Raw genomic sequence first — 21,638 nt, forward strand, 5'->3', positions numbered from 1 at the left:
GCAGGATGCGTTCACCTCTCATCACCCTTTCAGGTTTTAAGACCAAATTGGGCTCTGAGGAAATTGCAGTCCAAGTAGGGGCCATAGTCCCTTCCTTTTTATATGCAATAACCTTGAGATTTCGTCACTAACCTGGTAATTCAAATTCACATCCCTTCTTTTTCTGACACAGTGCAAGGATTTAAGGTGATGTCTCTAATCGGAGTGTGCTGATGGCAAGTCTCTCTTATTGCAGCTCTGATTGAAATTACTTATATAAAATACTCAAATGTTCTTCAAAGCAGGGCCTGGAGGGAAGGGCCTCAAACTCCAGACTCCAAAGTCACTCAGTTTCTTTATCACCTGAAGTGTAAGCATGGAAAGAAACTCTTCCTGCTCGCCAGAGACACGCTAACTGCAGAACAGCTTTGATAACAGTTTTCAAACTGTGCTACATACAGCACAACATGGACATTGTCCAAACAGTTGAATGCTTCCATTTGCTTGCAGCTAGGAGCACAGTAGTATACAAACAAACCTTTCTTCTGCAGGATTTGTTTCCAATGCTCCATCTGGTTTAATATCTTGTACCACTACTAGATGACTCAGAGTAGCTGCACGAATGTCTGTGGAAGGTAATTTTGAAATGTGTTGCCTGTAACATGCCTAGCCTGCATTTTTTAAGGACTGGCTTTATGCTCTGCAGCACAAGGGTTTAAATTTCTTCCAGAACTGGTGGGCTGAGTTCTGGGAGTTGATTGTGTGATTTGGCCTTGCAACATATTCTTACATTGTAATGTTTGATGAGTTGAAAGGTGATAAAACACTTATTTAAACAGCACAGGCTCTGAAGACTTTTAATGTAATTCAATTGGAGTGGTGGGGCGCTTCTGGCAGTTAATCCAAGAATCTTTGTAAAAAATTCTCACTTTAATTATAGAGAGGTTCAGTTGGTTTGTTAAAATTGCACAGTGCAAGTGGAGTCAGCTAAATTTTGCAGAAGTAAACTCCCTAGCTTACTTGAGTTTTGGGTGAGCAGAGAGATATTTTGTCTCTGCTCGTGAGATAAACGTGCTGCTTTTCATAAGCTATTATTTTGTTCTTACATTGAAAGATAAAATAACTTTTTGTGTTCCTTATCATATTAATTACCTCCTGTCCAGAAAATAAATGTTGCAGTCTTTTTAGCTTCACTTCTCAGGAGAATTCTTACTTATCTCTAAAATATCTGTTTCTGCTTGATTTTTTTCTTATTTGGTTTTATTTTGATAATGGGAAAACAGACCTGGAGAAATATCAGAAGAAAGAGCAACGCAATAACTGCTGAAGTAGCTTTTTACTAACCATTTCAGTATTGCTCTCATGCATCCTAACATTTTTTGTTTGCTTTCTGCAGTGCTGCAGTACACTAAGCAGAGATTTTCACTGAACCGTTCACAGCACTATGCAAATTGTCACATGTAGTTTAGGTCCTTCTCTTCCATGAGTGTAGGACTTTGAGAAGGTCAAGGACTCCTCTAAGGTAGTGAACTGTTACAACTGTGCGTGTATTATACATCCACTCCGTGCATCCCTATGTAGCATCTTAATATGTAAAAACAAGCTTTTATTGGTTTTAAATGGGGAAGAAAACTCACAACTGAAAACATTGCAATTGGGAGCCTCTAACACTGGCAGTAAGCGTGTTCTCTTTCTTGAACCTTAATTTGAAACAGATGAAGAAAAGAATAGTATTTTGCTTTTCTATGCTTCTGTAGTTCATCTCTGCAAGTTTAGCACAGTAACTAGCTATAAAATCTTTTATGGATAGTTTTCCAAATGCTACTTTCTGTGGCAGCATTCATTAGCAATTGGTATGGTCGTTTCTGAGATATGAGTGAAATAGATGGTGTTTGGGTTTGGGTAGAAGAGTGCAAAATGGTTGCTCTGCCTCAGCCTCTCCTCTCAGCTACTCTTTTCCCCCCATCATTTTTTTTTGGAGTTCTGATGCTTCTGCCATGAGTCTTTGAGGAGGCATATCTGTTTTCTTATTTAGTTCGCTAAGCCTGTGGATGAAGTATGCTCATTGTATAGAGCAAGGAGGTGTGAACACTTGGAAAAAAAGCTTAAAGGTACTGGAGGTAGTAGACTGGGAATTGTTGCATGGGGAAGATGAGAGGACTGGATGATGATGAAGGATGAGAAACTCAGTATCTTTAACATGAAGAGGAAAAACCCATAAGGCTGCTTAATAATTTATAGAATGAAGTCTCTGTCTTCCTGGGTTTCAAATGTGCCCGGCATATTTTGTGAGTTGCAGCCATGTGAACAAAGCTAAACAAAACACTGAGGAAGCCAAAAAAAAGGAGGAGCAAATAAGTTATGATACCCAGCAACCCACTTCATATTTATAAGTAAATGGCTGTGCAATTGCTTACATTGTAATATTTGATTAGTTGAAAACTGATAACATGTTATTGACAGGTGTACTCTAGGCCCAAACCTGTAGTCTTGACAGAAAGAATTTCCCTCTGGAAAACAGTGGAAATTTGACCTTCGTCCTACATTCACAGATGCATCTGTGAACTGTGACCTAGCATAGCATTTGATTGAAAGGCAAATGAATTCCTGCTAAACTGAAAGTCAAGCGAGATCAGGTAGTTCTGTCCAGCACATTTTAATGTTGGGTATATAAACTGCAATCTTTCATTTTATTGCTAGATTTTTAGTTCCTCAAAGAATGTATTTGCATTAGGAAAGAAGCTTTACAGCAAGAGTGTAAAGCTCTGCCTCAACACAAAATATAAACCATTATTTGGAATTCTAGCTTCAAGGGAGGGATGACTCATACCTTGACTAAAATTTTTAATCCTCTTTCATTTAAATATGGAAAATGGTATATTGCCCAGCTCGTCACAAGAAACAATCTCCTTAAGAATATTTTTTGACATGAAGCAAAATTCTTCCGACGAGTTACAGGGAGAGCTATTGCTTATAAATGCAGCTTTATTTAGTACAGGCATAGAGTGTACACAGCCTTGAATTGAAGAAAAAGTGATGAAAAAACCCAAATATTTATATGGTGTATAAGGTATAAGTCAAGTGCTCCACATTGGTGTAGAGCAATGAATGAGAATGCATCTGCTAGTTGCTTCCCACCAAACTCACTGAAATGAGAGTAGGATCAATCCTTGAAGAGTTAGATATTTGCTCAGGTTTATCAGTTAAGTTTCTCTACTCAGCTTGCACAAGCAAGGTCAGCATTTTATTCTGTCAAGTAAGCGATATTCCTGTAGTCTCAGTCTTTAAAGGCTACTACCTCAGACAAAATGATTATCAGTCTCAAGAGACTGTGAGCCAGCCCCATGGTGTTACTGGCAAGACATGGAGCAACAAGAATTTACAAGAATAATTACATGGCATAGAAACGCTAGTTTATTGACCTAGTTACTAAGTGATTTATTGGACTCCATTCCTGGGGGTCACAAAATTGCTCCATTTTTACATCTATGTTAGATACTATGCCAACTGGTAAAACTTCCAGCATTTCTTATAGAATACTTGCCAGGAGTAACGCTCCCCAAGTCAAGACCCATTCAGGTCAATGAGGACTTTGATATTAAAAGCAGTATGAATGATCTAGTAGGTGAAATGACTTTGACAAATCGAAAAAAAACCCTAAATACTGCATGAGACTGAAAAGGCACTTTTCCTTTTCCATCACTCTGAGTGATTAAGATGACGGTATTACTTAAGATGAATTGAACTATGAACATCCTTAGAGATACTATCAAGGAACTAGCAATCAATCTTTTTCTGTCCCCATACTATACTTTTTATTTATTGCATTACGTAGTTGCTTTCGGTGTGATCTTTTAGCTTTATTTGTCTTTTTTTGCTACTTCACATGAACAGTATAATTACTGTTGCTGAAACAAGTGAAGCTTTAATGTTATATACAATTGCAGCATGAAAATGGAGCAATTTTGAGGGTGACGGAGCACTGAACAGGCTGCCCAGAGAGGTTGTGGAGTCTCCTTTTCTGGAGATATTCAAAACCCACCTGGATGCATTCCTGTCCAGCCTGCTCTAAGTGAACGTGCTTTGGCAGGGGGGTTGGACTAGATGATCCCCAGAGGTCCCTTACAACCCCTTCCATTCTGTGATTCTGTGTGATTCTGTGAAACGGTACTTAAAGATGAGCTGGAAATTGATTAAAGGTTGTGCGACCGTATGGGCTCTGTGCAGTAATTTGGTCAGAGAGATGCTTCAGTGAAGGGTGCGGTAGAAAAACATTTAACCATCCAAATACACTACATGCAAACTGCTGACTGTTTTCTCCAGGCTGGTACCACACTGAATTTGGATGTAGACCATTGTCTTCAGACACAGCTAGTTAACATAGCCTACAGGGACCAGGAGCTCTTTCAGTCTTTTGCATCTCTCTCCCTCTCTCTTTACGCCCTTTCCCTCTCTCCCAGGGCCAGTGACGCCAGCCCATCTCTGGTTTGTGTCACTTTTTGCCATGTAGCACCCATCTGGCCTCACAGCCCAGGCAAGGAATAGAAGAGCTGGCCAGCCACCAAGCACATGGCCTCTACCAGGAGAGATCACTAAAGCAGTAAGGTTTTGTGAAGTCGGGTGTGTACACAACGCTCTTGTCCCTTTGTCTTCTGAACCAAACATCAGTTTGAAGAAACTTTATCAGTTTCCCATAGAAAACCAGACTAAGTTTCTCAGAGCTTAAATTTTGGACATGAACCAGAGATGTCCTTGTTTCCTCGTACCTTTTGCAACAGTGCTTTCCAGTGCCTGATTTGACTTCTATATTTAGTGGCACCTTCAAAATTAACTATGTCTTTATGAACTTGGCAGGAGTACAGTTCATAATCTTAAGAGGTCCTAGCATGATCATTTCTCATAGCACATCTACATTCCTCAGAAGTAAACACATTACATTTTATTAGACTAGTGCCCTGTTAGATGCTGAATGCCCTCCTTTCCAGATGAAATAAAAGAATAAAGGAATGGAAGTGTCCATTTCTTTCTGGAGAACTTCAGGACATCTTAAAATAAGGCTTATCAACTTTCTTTGGTTTCTAGATACAGTTGCCATTTTCATTTGTAGAATTCTGAGTCTAGGTCAGCTTCCCTGTGAAAAATACTGTCCTTTACTGACTGACTCAAGATCAAGTTCTGCCCATCTCATGTTGACCTGCAGATATGTACAAACACTAACAAATTCATTTTTCCAAGGAGCAGTCTACCTAAGCTTCCGGCAGCAAATTGTGTGCCCAATTAAACCGGACTTGCATCATTTTTGAGTTCAGACTAAAGGCACTGCCATGGTTACTGCAATGTTTGGGGAGGCTCTCTCATCCGTGTTACAAGTTTTTATCTTTTGCAAAGGCTGTTTCCTGAATCCTGTTTCCTGCTGCTCTGGAGCTGGAAGAATGGGTACTACTTCTCATACCTTTGCATAGGTTGCATGCATCAACCAGTTCCAGCAGCGGGACAGCTTTGCTACAACACGAAATGCCTGTGGAACAGATGAAGGCATGGATTCACTTCCAGTGAACCAGCAGACCCACTGTTAAGGGGAAGCAAGCTGATCCAAAATACACAGGCAGAGCAGATGTTCCTTGCTTACTACTGTAAAAAATGGGATGGGATCCTGGGGCAGCACAGCTACAACGCACTGGGCTGCCTGTTACTCAAAGCACAGTGCAAGGTGCCCGGCTTGGAAGATGTTTATCACCATAACGCAGAATTGTCAGGGTCATGTATTTAGACTGCAGAAGGATAGATCTCCCATCAGGAAATCACAGCTCCGTGCTGCAGTTTTGGCATAAGCTAACTACAAGGCTCGTGTACTGATGTAATTTCTGGCTGAGACTAAACAGAGTCAAAGGATTTCCCACTGATGAAGGAGTTTTTACATGAATAATTTTCCTCCTACCTGGTATCCTCCTATCGGTATCTGTGCAGCACTAAACACTGACCCATTTGCAGCTGTCATAAACTGCTCCATTGCCTGCTGGAAGAGTGCTTGACACACAGGAGCTCCAAACAAGGATTTGGATCACAGAAAGGTGATCACCGATACTTCCATTTTGGCCAGTTCCCAGGGTCTGTGTCCCCAGAATGGCTCAGCTGTGTGTTATGAGAATGGTCAATAATAATAATAAAAAAAAAGGAAAAAAGAAGAATTTTACTTGTTTGTTGAAAAAAGTTGGGGTAGAATTCTGCTATGTAGAAACAAGCCTCTCCAAGCAACGCTGGGTTTGTTTCCAAGTTAATTTGCAAATCGTATTTTTACTGTTTTTAAACATGCTTTTCAATTCATGCTCTTGAATTTGGGTGCAATTCTAGGGAGAGATGCTTGAAATTAAATTGTTGGCTCTCTCTGGTAAGTCTACGCTCTACTAGGCACAAGAGAACATGCAGCTGGGGTGCAGACAGCTGTCATTTGAGAGCCGTAACACAGGAGTGCATCTGGGGGTACCTCACTTCTTCTGTGATGGGACTTGTCCTCCTGAGCAATTCTCTGCTGTTTTTGCTGTTCGCCAGCCACTTTCGGCTGAACCTCACATAAGCTCTCAAGAGGCAGACCAATACCTCCTCAATCATGTTGGTTATCTGAACAGCTCTGTTCTTAGATCTGTTCCTTGACGTTCTTCGTACTTCAGTTCTCCAGCAGCAGAGAGCAAGTGGTTGTGCTTCCCTACTTTCTTGAGATAAAGAGGGTGACAGGGACCTCTTGTTTCCTTCCTAAGACCTAGGAGAGCCACCATAATAGAACTAGATAGCTGTATCCAGACAGACTCTGCTGCAGCTGAGTGAGAAATGCTGGGGCCTGACATTAACTGGGGGGGAAGATAGATAGGAAAGAGGAACAGAGTGTAACCAGAGAAACTCATGTTTTACCTCTCGCTTCATTGACTCAGGATAGGGGAAGCTTAAAGAGAGGATGATTGCTGTTTTTTCCTTGAAACTCTCCAGTGTTCAAGTTGAGACACAATGAGTGGAGGTGCTCATTGTATTTCACAGAATCACAGAATCTTCATGGTTGGAAAGGACCCTTAAGATCATCGAGTCCAATCAAACAACCTACAATCTGTGCCACTAGAGCATGCCCTGAAGTGCCACATCTAGACATTTCTTAAATACCACTAGGGATGGTGACTCAGCCACCTCCCTGGGCAGGCTGTTCTAGCTCCTGACCACTCTTTCAGTAAAGTAATTCTTCCTAATATCTAATCTAAACCTCCCCTGCTGCAGCTTCAGACCATTTCCTCTGGTCCTGTCATTATTTACTTGGGAGAAGAGGCCAACACCCACCTCTCTACAACATCCTTTCAGGTAGTTGTAGAGGGCAATGAGGTCTCCCCTCAGTCTCCTCCAGACTAAACATGCCCAGTTCCCTCAGCCTCTCCTCATATGACCTGGTCTTGACCGACTGTGTAGCAGCAGCACCAGCTGCTCTCAGCCAGCCTCCTAGCTACGGTAACAGTTGTGCTCCATCCTTTTCTGGAACACTTCATTTGTGGCCGTGTCTGAAATTTTTCCCCATTCTGAAGGACAGGTTTAACAACAGAATTTGATGGGTTTTAGTGCTACGCAGCCCTGGCAAGTGAGACCTGTGGAAATTTTGTACTCAGTTAGCAATAACAAAAGTGCTGGATTGTGTTCTTTACCAGTAATCTGATTCATCAGGAATAAATGCAGCCTTCATTTTCTGATTGGACTTGTGATTAGTGACCCACGAAACAGGACAGGACTGACATTGCCGTTTCCGTGCTGCTGAGGGAAAGAATCCTAGAATGGTTAGAGTTGGAAGAAACCTTAAAGATCACGTAGTTCCAACCCCCCTGCCATGGGCAGGGACACCTCCCACTAGACCAAGTTGCTCAATGCCCCATCCAGCCTGGCCATGAACACTGCGAGGCCTCAAAAAAAACCAACAAAAAAACCAAACAAGCAATACCAATGGGATCTGTAGTGGGTCTGTTTTACTCAAGATTGCAGTCAAGTACTGTTTTCCAATGAACTGACATAATCATATTACTAGTTGGGCTGAGTCTACACACACTGTCATGTAGTTGTATGAATACGAGAAATTTGGGAAAGTATGCTCTCTAGAAAGGTGCCATTCATGGTGCTGTTACAGCATGAAACATGCTGCGTTATCAACAGCATCAGTAGTATTTCAGGAACTAATCTGATTCCTTGAACAAAGTTTTCAGGACATTTAATGAATTTTTTGTATTTTTTTTCAAAAGAAGGGTGTACTTGACACTGCTCGTAAGGAAAGCAGACAGCACCTGGAGCTGGGTTTCCCACTGCTCTGCAGGAGAGGTATGTCAGTCAAAATGGAATATCACTAGGGGGAGGCCGACCCCTCTGTCTTTGTACCTGCTACTCTTCTGTAGCTTCAGGTGTTAGCATCAGCTGAAAGAAAAAGAAACTGGCCATGAGACTGCATGGAGAGGTCCCTGAACAATCGCAGCCCCTGTCTTTGATAGAAAAAGATCAAGCTTAAGTAGTGAACTTAAATATCACGCAGTGCAGTAAGGTATCATTAAATTACCAAGTTGGCTCCAGCATCTTTCTGCTTGAGTCAGCTGTGCTGCTAAACACAGACATGTACACCTATTTATACAGCATTTTTGAGTATTATAACCAATTCACAAGCTCCCTCTGCTGGGCTTCCAGCGTAGGCGACTAATGGCAAAGCTCCTGTTAGGTTATTTGTAGAGTGACCCAATTTTTCAGCTTATTTTGACACTTTCTACAGCATCAGAAAAAGCTTATGATCAAATTCACGTAAATGGCTTTTTAGAAGTGCGACAGAGAGAGATTTGATGTGGTTGGATGCATATTAATTTTTTTTTACTTGCATAGAAGGCGGCTTTTTCCATAATAACATAAGTGTAGCTGTTACCTCCTAAAAGTACTGATGCATCTATAAAAAGATGACATTTGGCATTCGGTAATGCCTTCTGTTACTTACATACAGGAAAGAGCTCTAAGAAAATAAATACAGATCTTTTAAAAGAATGGAAAGCTTACAGTCTTCAAATATCCTCTATACAGTATGCAGTTTTATGTAGCAGTGGTTTTCAAAAGGCAAATCATGAGCCAGGGGGGCTCGTAGCAAACATTTAGAGGAACGATGAAGTGCTGAAAACGTTACTGTAATTAGAAGCAAAGAAAAACTAGTTTTGTTTCTTTCTGCCTCAAGGCCAAGATTTCTGTCTACGGTTTTTGAAACACATCTCTAGGGCCTAGCATTGTCATAACTAATACGTTACAAAATCTGTTTTAGTAGATTAAAAGGAGTTGTGAAATTATTTGCTTCCAACTAAACAATCAGGTTGAGAAAGACCACTAATAACAAAAAAAAGCCGGTGTTCTGCGATTGCTGTAGACATAGCACTGCCTTGCTGACTTTTAACAGGGATTTACTGAACAAAGTACCTGCCTTAAATAATTCACAAATTTGTGAAATGACTTAATGGGAGAAGGCACATTGTCTGCAGTGGCACAAGAGAAAAACGGAGAGACTTTAGAAACAGTCACAGTGGTCTACTATAAGTAGGGCTCTGAGGCACAGGCAGTAGTACAAATACTAAGTATTATAGTGCTGCTTAAGTGTTGTGCTTAAAGTAAAAGGTATATGGGAATGCAGCTGGCACCGATGTGAGTGGAACAGTTATTTAACAGCACACAGCGTCACTGGACAATGATTTAAAACAGAAAATAAAGAACTCCACCAACCAATTGATACTGAAATTGCAGGGGAAATGTGGAATGCATGTATTCCAAACTTCGGTCCAGTGAGGAGATTAAACTGAACACTTCCAATGGGATAGGATAGGTTGGGGTGTCTTTAAAAATACAAAAAGTTAGCTGAAATATAAAACTACCAGCAATATATCTTTTGCTGTCAGTAGTCTTTTGACTAAGTACTGACATGATAAAGAATATTTTTACCTACTGTGTAGCCAGCTCATATTAAATGACATTCCAGAAGTTTCTCAAAAAACATAGCTATCTCAAGCATGAAATTTTTTTCTGGGTAGTGTATTCTCATACTGACTTTATTCTTCATCAAAGCATCTGACAGCTTTCACCAGAGGACGTGATATCAATATGCAATTTATCCTTTCAAAGCCTTTGGGATGATCAGTCTACTTCTTTGCTGTCCCTAATTAAACATACTGCTTCAGTAATTCCCAGGGGCAAGGAGGCATTGCGACTACACTGAAATGAAAATGAACTTTGTAGAACCACAGCTACACCTTCTGTGGTTATGATTAATGTGTTCTATGATTGTTGTTTTTGTCATAAGTTTTTAGCTGTTTTATTAAGGATATTGTGAGGGAGCATAGAGAGACTAGCCACAGATCTTATTTCTTGGCAAGGTGAAAGAAATCTGAGGAGGTTTTGACACAGAGTTGGTTGAAATAAAATGTAGCAAGCTGATGGAGATCTTAAATGTGATCTCTGATCATTTTTACCTTTGGAAGACCACTCATAATGATGGTAAGTGAGGGTCTCTGTTCCAGCCTATCATTTCCTAGAATGAGAAGCAAATACAAATCCTTTATATTTAAGTGTTTTGGAAAACGGGCAGCAGCCCTACGATGGCTGTGGATTGAGGCACTTGGTAAGAGATATTTGGAGTGATCACAAAAATTTTCTTATTTAGCTATTAGTTAGGACCCATCTCCTACCTGCCTTAAGCATACAGGTCAGTCCAAGTGGCCAGAGAGAAGATTACGTACAGGTTATTTTCTTTTCCATTTTCTTTGGTAAGGTGGAAGTGGGTCAGGATGGGTTGATTCCTATCATCCAGTCTAATCATGATTTTAAATAATCATTTTTCGCCTGGCTTTGCATGTGGGCTTTTTTTTTGCATTCTGAAAAGGAGGTGATATTTATTAGCATATTTCATTATGCCAGCCAAAAGGGTCTATACTATGTATATAATTAATCACTAATCATAGTGCTTAAGTGTTTGACTTTTTACACTCACTTTATATTAAAAAATGATGAACAATGCATTTCTTGCTAGCTGATACTCCTTTATGCAGCATTGTGCAAGGCTGGATTTGGGTAGAAGTTTAAATCCATTTAAAATACACGGTTGGCATTTTAAAATAGTCATTAATTCAATTTAAAAATTAAATGGGCTGAACATAAAAATAAGCCTAGCAAAACATGGTTTGTATTGGAAGCCCATTCATTTATTAAGTAAAGGAACCATTACATACAGACAATGAACTGATAAGATTTTTCTAATCGGTGTGCCTTTGCCTTCCAGAATTACAACTAGGAGATCTTGTCCTTCACGTTTATTTTTAAAGGGTTACCTTACTAATCCATTTACAAAGTATAGGATTTGCAGGACAAGGTCCCAAACTGCAAGACGGTAAAATGAGAGCTCTGGAGAAAATGCAGCATGTCTCACCGTGTCTCTGATCTCCTCGTTTGCTTAGGATTTAAAGCACTTCTTTAAATTCAGTGAAGCTAAAACAATTCATTTAAAAATGACTGGAAATGAGTGAAGTCTCCAGATGTTAATGGCTTATTTACTTCTACTGCAGTAACATGAAAGAACATTAATCAAGATCAGAAGTAAGTTGTTCTTCAGGTTGCACAAATATCATAGTCATTTGGAGCAGCTGTAATAAAATGCCTTGTTGTCAGGGAGCAAGGTAAGATAGACAAAGAAGATTTTTCAGCCATTAGTTTTCAGTCAAGAGAATATACTTTATAACAGATGTTGCCTCCATACTTAATGCTAACAGTATTTTTTAAACTTGAAGAATTAGTTGTAAATCCTATGATAATACAAATTACAGCAAAACCAAATGTCTTCAGAAGCATTTTAAAGACATTATCTTGATATTCCAGTTAATTTTAGGATTATTATTTATCTTGTCAAGGCTATTTCTACAGCCTTTTTCTTTTTTCTGCCTCATTTTGACTTTTTTATTTTTCAGTTCTCTTTTCATAAGTTCATATTTTTGCAAAGTACAGCTGCCATACAGGTTTCCCCCGAAAGCCAAAATGCTACTTAAACTAAATTATTTTAATGACGCAGGTATTGGTCAGTAATGTGGCTGACACAGAGGAAATTGTGGGTGATTGCAGTGAACTGCATAGCGTTAGAGCTGTAGTTAAAACCTGTAAAACTGATTCCTCACTGAATGGTTTAGGTCAGTAACTTGGAAAAGTTCATGTCTGAAGAAATACATGATTTTTCAATCTTATTTACTTTTGGCACCATAAAGAGTAAGGCATTTACCATTTCTTAAGGCTGCGTTAAAGGCAGTGTTGACCTGTTCATGATGATAAAGTCCCATAAACATAGACAGCCTCTCTTCACAGAAACCTGTCTTGCATCTGATTTTTCTTACATTTTCTTGAAGTAAAGCAGCCCGATTCTTTTACTAAGGTGTTTCTGAACCCACATATGTAGTATTGATTTTCAATAAAGTTGAGTACCCTCTTCCTTCCTTCCTCTTTTATGTTGTCTGAGAAAAATCTGTCTAGCTCAGTATATCCCAATAAAGCCTGTAACATTTACTTCTTCTCTAGGTCAGTTTTCCTTTGTCGTCTCCTAATGTCTCTTCCTCCAGTCTGGAGGCTGTTGTTCTGCAGCTTGCCTGATGCTTGTTGTCAGCTTCCATCAGGCTGATGGATCTCTGGGAAGGAAAGGCAGGAACTCTTAGTGGGCCTCTTTTCGCCTTGTCTGTGCAGCTAAAGATTTGACATTCACTTCCCTGAGACAGGATGAAGCTCTGTTTTTGAGAAAGATTATGTAAATTTACTGGTTTATATAAGGAACTCGTAATAATGATGTACGTTACAGCATGCTCATAATATTAAAGGCAGTACTTTGTCTAGTGCACCAGCAAAAAAGCAGAGTCTTGGAAAATGTCTAAAAAAACAAAATCATTATAATAGACTTGATGTTTGTTTTGATGTTTCTGTTTAGGTGCTGACCCCAGCACAAATAAAATCAATTTGCCTGGCCATACTAGAATCAGGAAAGCAGTATGCAGTGAAGAAGAGGAAACCGTGCCCACTCATGTATTCCTACTATGGAACGGAGTATCTTGGTGAGTAGGACACACCGAGTACTTTGAAAGTGGTGCTGTGTGTGGATGCTGAGCCAGCAGACACTTCAGAAAGAAAATATAGAAAAAGTACAGTGTGGGGTTTCCCCTGACTGAGGTGGGACCATCCAACCTCCTAAAACTGCAGAGTGGGACTGAGGAGCTGGAACTGAGGGAAGGGCTGATGCTGCCTCTCCCTGCGGAGCGCAGGAGGTGCCTGTGCTGCACGAGGGGAGCAGCACGCAGCAGCTTCGTTCCCTCTTCTCCTTTCTGCCCTGCTAAATCTGCCCTTGACAGATGGAGGCAGCGAGAGGTGTGGTGCCCATGCCTGTGCGGAGAAGGTTCCCAGAGAGGACTGTCAGGGGATGTTATTTGTAAGCTGCTGTTGCCACGCAGGGACTTGCAGGGCGTTTTTGGCCATGGCGGTGCAACTCAAGCATATGGTGATAGTGGGGTTCTCAAGGCATGACATCACACCGCAGAAAGTGTGAGATTGGTTTGCAGATGTTGGTGAGTTCTCTGGCAGGGGAGCAGAGGGGGAAGTCACCGAGTGGTGCCGCTCCGCAGATGCTGGCAGGTACAGACAATTCTTGCACAGGTTTTAGTTGGCTGATACGGTCAATCAGTAACTGGGAATACCATTTATGGTCCAGTTTCAGTTTGAGTTCAAGAAAGACATCAGAATGATGGTCCAGATTCAGGAGTGCGTCAAGAAGTATAACGTCTTGCAACAGCATCAGCTGAGGTTCAGTTTAACTTCACACACTGAGTTTCAGTCATACCAGAGTAAATACAGAAAAAATTCATACGTATTTTTGCGTAGCTCGGGGAACTGGAAATGACAGAAGTAGTAGCAAATCATAGTGCCATGCGCCTAGAAAGCTTTTATTCCACACACCGTTGTAATGTGTGTAAAGAAGATGGAAGAGCCATGCACTTGACAAGGAAATCAGTCCCAAGGGAAAGTTGCCATGAGGTGGAGGTAGGACCTAAACCTACCCTCTAATTTGACTGTTTCTGTTCTTTACAGGTGCAGCACATGGGCTTTCATCAATTCTTCAGATGTTGCTTTCCTATTATGAGTACCTGCAGCCAGCAGATCAGGAGCTTTTGTGGCAGAGCGTTGATTTTCTTATGGACCAAGAACAGAACAGCAACTGGCCTCCTGAGCTGGGAGAGACAATTGAGCGGGAGAATGAGCTTGTCCACTGGTGTCATGGAGCTCCAGGTTCTTTTCCCATTGATGCTATGAATAGCCAGATTCACGTTGCTTTTCCATGTTAGGTGATTCCATATAGAATATAATCTCAGGTTAAATTTGACCGATTTTGACGTTTTATGAGATGCAGGCAAACTATTTAGGCTTTTTCTTCCAGTTAAGCGTGCTTTATTTATTGCTGAAGCAGCTGGAAGGATAGGCGTATTTTCTGCCTTAAAAGGATAGGTGATCACAGCTGAAAGAATTTTGGTGATCCCGAACTGTATGTTTGCCGCTCTTGCTCCCATTCATGACAAGACCTCAAAGAATGGTACAGCTGAGTCAAAAGAGCGTATGGCTGCACACAGAAATAGTATGCCAAAGAACACAGATACAGACACATCTGTGAGTTTTGGGAAGGCCTTTCAGAATAGCTTTTTCCGCCTCATCAGAATCGAAGTTTAGGCTGCACTTATTATGTGGATGATGCGTGAATTTGATGAACGTATTTTCATGTGAAGGGGAGTTTGTACTAGCAAGAGGCCTTTTTTCTAAAAGTCACTGATACTAAACTGCTTTTCAGAGAAAAAGAGAATCAATCCTTAGTTTGTGTTCATGAGGTAGGGCTGATGTCTGTCAGTTCAGAATGTAATCCTATACCTTAGCAATTCTGGCAAGTAATGCTGTGTATTGAAATTGCTTTTTTACCCCCAGGCGGAATTTTATTGCTAATGAGTCATACTGGCTTGGTAACATGAACCTAGAAGGTTACAGAAAAGCTTACTTTCATTAAAGAATGTCCATGAGCATTGAGGCATTGCTTTTAAAGGTGTTCTATTTAAATTACAAAAAATGCATTATAATTAACAACCCTTAAATGTGCTTTCTGTTGACGCATTGTCTTTTTGTTGGTACCGTTAAGGAAGAAGCTTCTTGCTCTCGCACTCTAATGAACTGAAGTGAAAACAGCTTTTGCTCACCAACCTTTTTGATTTTTAAGAGGGAAAAATTACTTCTGCAGCATGGCTGGCCTAGTGATCAAACCAGCAGGGAAGATGCCCTTTTTGTTTCAGTATCTTGAGAGTGGCCTTTGACTTGGGTTTAACTCTTAGTGGAGACATATGCAGTGAGACTCAACCAAAGTGACAAAATCCCAAAGGGTGTAAAGAAGTTACTTTAGGAGACATGTAGAGACATGCAATTTCATTAATTGCTATTGTTCTTCCCCAGAAAATCCTGTATCCCGTCACTGTTCTTGGGTAATAACACACGCGTAGCTTACAAGAACACTTTTCAGCTACTTCAGTGTATATTATATTCAGACCACAAGTGAGCTATTCTAAACATTTCCTTAGGCTCTTGATTTGGTTACGTGTCATATGCATTCCTTTAGGGTTACCATGAACTGAGCTGTGTAGTGCTCTGTTAAAGATGATGATTAACTTATTTGAATCCCCTCTAAAAATAAGCCAAATAGCTTTTTTTTTTTTAACAGAAATTAGTATGCCTAACAGTTTATAATGAATAAAGCGGAATGGACCCCATTGAAAAAAAAAAAAGCAAGTTTCTTTTTCTCATTCAGTAAGAAATTGTATCTGTTGCCAGTGTAAGAAATTATCTTGCCCATCCTTGTGTTTCTCTCAGTGTAAATAGGTGAGGTGAATGGGGATTTGAAACCAATAGAAGACAGTGCTAAGAGTTTACTGTTTTAAAGGCAAAAAGTGTGACTACCGTTTTAAATTGCCGAAGGACTGGAAATTTTAGAGATGGTAGAGTAAATTCTGGAATTCAGTAATGTATTGAAAAGACTTGAAGTGGTGTTGTCACAGGGAGTGGATAAGTACATCTTACCGTATGCTTTTTAGCATACCAGCTACTCTCCCCTCCATATGTAGCGCATAGATAAGTAACACTGACACATGTAGAGCATGAGACTGCAGTTTTTTAGTGTATTAGTCTTTATTTTCTTATGTGTTCTATGGCCTACTTATGACAAAAGACAATCTCACTGCTATTTTCTAGGCATTGCATATCTGTTCGCCAAAGCTTACCTAGTTTCCAAGAAGCCTCAGTATCTGGACACTTGTATCCGCTGCGGGGAGCTAACTTGGCAGAAAGGCCTGTTGAAGAAGGGACCTGGAATATGCCATGGAGTGGCTGGTAGTGCTTATGTGTTCCTGCTGCTGTATAGGCTCACTGGAAACTCAAAATACATATACAGGGCACAAAGGTTAGCATTCCTATCTTTCTGTATTCAGGGTAATACTGGAAAGTTTCAGGAGGATTTATAAAGCTGCTCAGAGTCTGTGACCACCACCCTCAGATGTAGCCTGAGTGTTCGAGCCTCAGGTGCAGTCCTACCTGTGAGTTGTGGGCCAGGCACGCTCTGCGGGGAGCCTTGCCATCCTGCTTTCCTGCTTCCAGGCTGCCTGCGTCAGGAGAAGCATCGGGTTCTCCCGGGCTCCCTCCCTCCCTGCCCACGAGCCTGTGCTCCTTTGCAGGGAGCTGGGGCGGATGGGGAGGAACGGGGCACATTGGGGTCTCGTCCTGACGTGAGGTCAGAAACCAGACAAGTTGCATACCCGAGTCCAGGAGCAGAGTAAAATGTGATTTGTTCTGGTTTTCACAGCATTTAATGCTATCCCTTACCACTACAAGTGGAAAATGAGTATAGAACCTGCTTTGCTGCTATTTTACATTTTTTTAATTTATCATTCCCACCTTTAGCCAGTTTGACATTGTGCTGTTCATTTTCATTACTGGGGTTAATTCCATTTTGTCCTGATGCAAGCAGGTACAGTCCACTGGAAATTCTGTCACAGTGCTGCAATTATCTTTAACTATATTTCTGTAATTTACTGTACATGTTTAAAAATATAATATTCAATGTTTGTTACTGTTTTCCTTACAGCACAGAATAATGAGGGGAAGTGCTAGAGTAATTAGGGTGACTTATTTTCAGCCGTTTGCTTTGAAGTGAGAACATTTTATTTGTCTAGTTATTTCAGCATTACAGAATTTGTTGCATTGATGTGAAACATTGCTTACATCCTGCTGAAATAATAACGAAGGTACAAGTTCTTAAAAAGCATTTGTTTAATGATATGTCGTCCAGAAATCAGAAAAAGTTCATAGCTCTTAAAGAAGCATAACCCACGTACATATTGCAAAGGTTTGTCTCTTCTAGATCTAATGGACTTCAGTGTCATGTGGAAATTGGATAGCGTAAAATTTGCAGATAAGGTTAAATAATGAACATTCTGGTTTTTTTAATCGTTGAATGTTATTAAAATTATGCTTTCAAACAACAAGTAAGTGGACTGGAGCGACATCAAATAATAACAAACTCTTTTTTTTTTTTTCCTCTTAGGTTTGCCGAGTTCTTATTTACAGAAGAATTTAAGGCTGGTTCCCGGGCATTAGAAAGTGTATATAGTCTGTATGAAGGTTTCTCGGGAACTGTGTGTTTCCTGACTGACTTGCTGCAACCCAACCAAGCCGAGTTTCCTCTCTTCAGTGTCTTTGTCTAGAGAGTAACATTCTCCAGGGCCGCATCCTGGTGGCGATGGGAGAGGGCACCTGCGGTTTCACTTATTTGTCAAGAGAGGCTATTTACAAAACAAGCCAGTGGTACCACTAATGCTAGCCTTAATGTAGCTGGGAGTCAGGTGAAAAAGAGCATACACTGGGCCTTGGGGAGGGAAGTGTCTGGTAACAAAAAAAATGGGTCAGTGAAAAAAAAAAGGGGGGAAGTGATTGAATCTGATGTGGTAGATATTTAGCTGTAATAAGAAGCAAAATCTAATTATTCAAGTGAGAGAGAAAGGGGCATTATCAAACTTTTAATTTGGTGGTTACACAGGAGGAAAAAAAAAAAAAAGGCAAGCTAGAATTACAAGGACATACAAAGAAGAAACAGTGATGCACCCAGTAGGTTTTAAAAAGAGACCTGCAAAAACAGGTCTTCATGCAGCGATGCGCTTACTGGGGAGGGTGTCGCAGACATGTCACTGCACTGCACGAAGGCAAAATCTGGGATTTTTAACGTAAACCACATCTACTGGTTCTAGTAACATGTATTAGAAATACCCGTATCTTGGACCACCTTCATATGCATATAATGATAGTTATGTAGATAGCTGTGTATTCAGCCTGCAGTTTCTCAGGTTCATTTCAGCTAGCGGGGTCCCATGTGTGCAAATGAGAACTGAATTTCACCCTTCCTTTCAGAGCTCAGTCTGTGGCAAGGAGCTGGTCTCCTCACTGATTTACTGTAACCGTGTCACTTCTTCTCAATACTTTCCCTGTCACAGGGAAGGTGAGTGGAGCCATGGAGAAGACTTGGATCGAAAAGTTCTGTAGCAAAGATACAGCAGGCAGATGCTTTCTTCACGGTACAGCATTACTAGATAAGTATTGTTCAGTGATACAAAAGCTTCCTTTAAAAATTAATTACTTATAGCAGCATTTCTGAACAATAAGATACATATTTCTGAGAATGGAAAATCCATTTCCTTGATCAATTGTTCACGACAAACCCTGCAAACTGAATGCAAACCTTGGATGGCATACTGATCTTAAGAAAAACCTGATAACAAAACTGAAAATTGCCTCTTTTCCTGGTTAACAAAATAACGTATATGCCCAAATGATTTGTAGCTATAGAAATCGATGGGTTGCTCAACACTAGTTGCACTAGCACTTAAGGTTGCTGTTTTATATGTATTATATATGTGACACGGTACTTGAAAACTAAAGAAAATGCCAATGTAGATTTGTACTTAAAAAACTATAAAATCAATATCTGTACTTTAAATATATTTAGTATTTATTTCTTTTTATTTATATGCGAATAATGTAATGCTATTACCTTTAAAGACAGATTGGGAAGTATGTCCCAGTATGTCAAAATTTGTTATGACCAGTATGTCAAAAATTGAAGTTCGGGTGAAAAAGCTGACGTACATGCACTGCCAAACAATGCAGTCTCTCTTCCTGCATTCTCAGCTGGAGGAGATTACAATTTCTTTATTTTTAATGCCTAATGGATTAAAGTTCCCATTTAATTTCAGTGGGCCTTGATCAGGCTATAAGTTGGAGCCAGGTCTTGCAATCCTTCTGCATTTTAATACAGTAATCCCATTCCTACTTTTGGCGCTGTTATTTTAATGAGATGCTTGCATTGTTATGAGCTGCAGATTAGGATTTCTGCTATTTTGCCTTGCACTGTGCAGCTCTAATTAATTACTTAATCACAGAAGTAACCATATTCCATTAGTGACTAAAGCAACGTATTTCTCTATCAGTTTGTCAAGAACGTAGGGATTTTTTGCTGAATGGAAATGTTAAAATCAATATGCAGTCATTACGTGCTTATTATTTGTGGGATAAAAGGTCTTTTAAGAAAGCCATTAATATCACTTACTTTGTTACTCTGAGCAGTGAGATGTGTACGCGTAGGATGATGTATTTCAAAAGGAGGTATGTATGTGAGGCTAAATCAAAAAGTTAATGGAGAAATGCACGTGCTCTGCCCAGCCATGCTGAAAGGCTCCTGTTAGAGCAGAGCGAAGTCAATTGTCAGTAGTGAAGATCCTAAGTCCATTAGGGTTTTAAATCTAGTTGCTTCCTGTAATGCAGGTGGCTCATATATTTCATAACTGGAACCTTTTTAAGAAAATGTTTAAGGAAGGTAAAACTTGGCCTATCCACTTGTTCCCTGTGGTCAGTAGCTTTTCAGCCTCAATTTTTATTGTAGGGTAACGCCACTCAGCTAAAACACACTAGTAACAACATTTGTGCCATAGCATTTAGGTAGCTACTGAAACTGTATTCTACCTTATTGTAAGACAGAGAGATCGGTTCTGCCATGAACTAGGCTTAAGCTGTTGCAATCCTACATTTATTGCCAATCCTTTTATTTAGAGATGCAAACATAAAACAAAAACACCTAGTGTTTTGATAACTACACTGTCAAAAAAACCCAAACAACTCCAAGCTGAAGCCTTAACAGAATCTACGCATATTGGAATAGTAAGCATAACCTTTTAATTTTCTCCCCAGTGCCTACTTTTTAATTATCAGCGGGCCACAACATTTAATTGTTTCCAGTTAGTTATTTCTCAGGAGATGCTTGAAGAAGAAAATCTTTGCCAAAACCTCAATAAATCTAGAGCACAATAAATTAATGCTGTCAGTTAGATCCTGACCAAGTCATGAATGCTGATACTGTGACATGTACCACATACATGTTACAATTTACCATAATTGCAGTAGATAAAATCACTTCATTTTATTATGCTTAACTTCGAATGGTCATGTTTGCATTTATCTTTAATGTAATTCTTCACAGATGCCAGGAAATATACATTAAGAAAGCAGTGACAGTTTTCTAGTGGTTTTCACTCTGTGTCTCTTTGCAGAATTAATTCCTTCTGATTTATGTTCGGAGGAGACTCTGGTCTGCTCTGTGTTGTGTTCAACAGCAGCCGCAAAACAGATCTTCTGTCTCCGCAACCCTCCTCCACACATGAAGCCACGTGTTTGGCTTCATTTGACGCTAATCCTGTGAGGAAGAAAATCATTATTTGACTAAGAGTTAGTCCATTCAACAGTGAGAAAACCCATGCAGACACCCAGTTTTCAAAAACTAGGTCCCGAACATCTCCCTGCAAGTTAGGCGAGTTCAGCACTGACTTCAGCAAGTCTGTTTACTGACACTTAAGATCAGTAAGAGGAACTTAAACATCCAGTCTCATGGGATACATCTTGTAAAATCTTGGAACGTAATTATTCATCTGTTTCATCAGACACGGCAGTTTGAGCTCATTCTTAGAGCTTTGTGGCTTTTCTTACCTGACCCAGCTGGGTTAAGGTGCTGTAGTCACAGCTTCTGAACACAGTGTACATATACCCCAGGGCTCTTCTGAAAATGCCAGTGATGAAACGAGCAGGATCTTTTCATCTTTTTCCTCCTCTTAATTGTCTGTCTGCTTTTTTTCCTTTGTACTATATATGCTGTTACATACATGCTGTTGCAGCCTTTATTTATTGCTTTTAAGACATTGACAGGAAAGTAACCTGAGCGGAGCTGTCAGAACTTTTCAGTGTAATAAAAAAATAAGGTCCTTTGTGTTCCCTCTTTACTGCTTCAAGAAATCAATCACGCGACCTTTGCTAGACATTCTCAGTGGGATGCTGTCTCTTCCTGCTCCCGAATTGGGCCCTAATAGACTGAAAAAGTGTATTCCTGAACAGATTCTGCCATGTGACGGAACAAAAGACTGTGTTACCAGAATCTTGAGAAGCCTCTTTCAAAGTGTAAACCACAAGTTACTACGTCACGTTTGCAC

General features: G+C 40.2%; 1 protein-coding gene across 1 annotated transcript in view; it reads left to right on the plus strand.

Annotated features, from left to right (window-relative positions):
* LANCL3 (LanC like family member 3) overlaps positions 1-17,832 on the plus strand; it is a 32,466-nt gene extending 14,634 nt beyond the window's left edge. Inside the window, exons 2-5 of the mRNA XM_063343726.1 lie at positions 12,968-13,091; positions 14,119-14,316; positions 16,309-16,516; positions 17,657-17,832. Coding sequence (XP_063199796.1) covers positions 12,968-13,091; positions 14,119-14,316; positions 16,309-16,516; positions 17,657-17,816 — 690 coding nt within the window. The 3' untranslated portion in view covers positions 17,817-17,832. The remainder of the gene's footprint in view (positions 1-12,967; positions 13,092-14,118; positions 14,317-16,308; positions 16,517-17,656) is intronic.
* The last annotated feature ends 3,806 nt before the right edge of the window (positions 17,833-21,638 follow it).

Source organism: Chroicocephalus ridibundus, chromosome 1 (assembly GCF_963924245.1).
Source record: "Chroicocephalus ridibundus chromosome 1, bChrRid1.1, whole genome shotgun sequence".
Taxonomy (NCBI): Eukaryota; Metazoa; Chordata; class Aves; order Charadriiformes; family Laridae; genus Chroicocephalus; species Chroicocephalus ridibundus.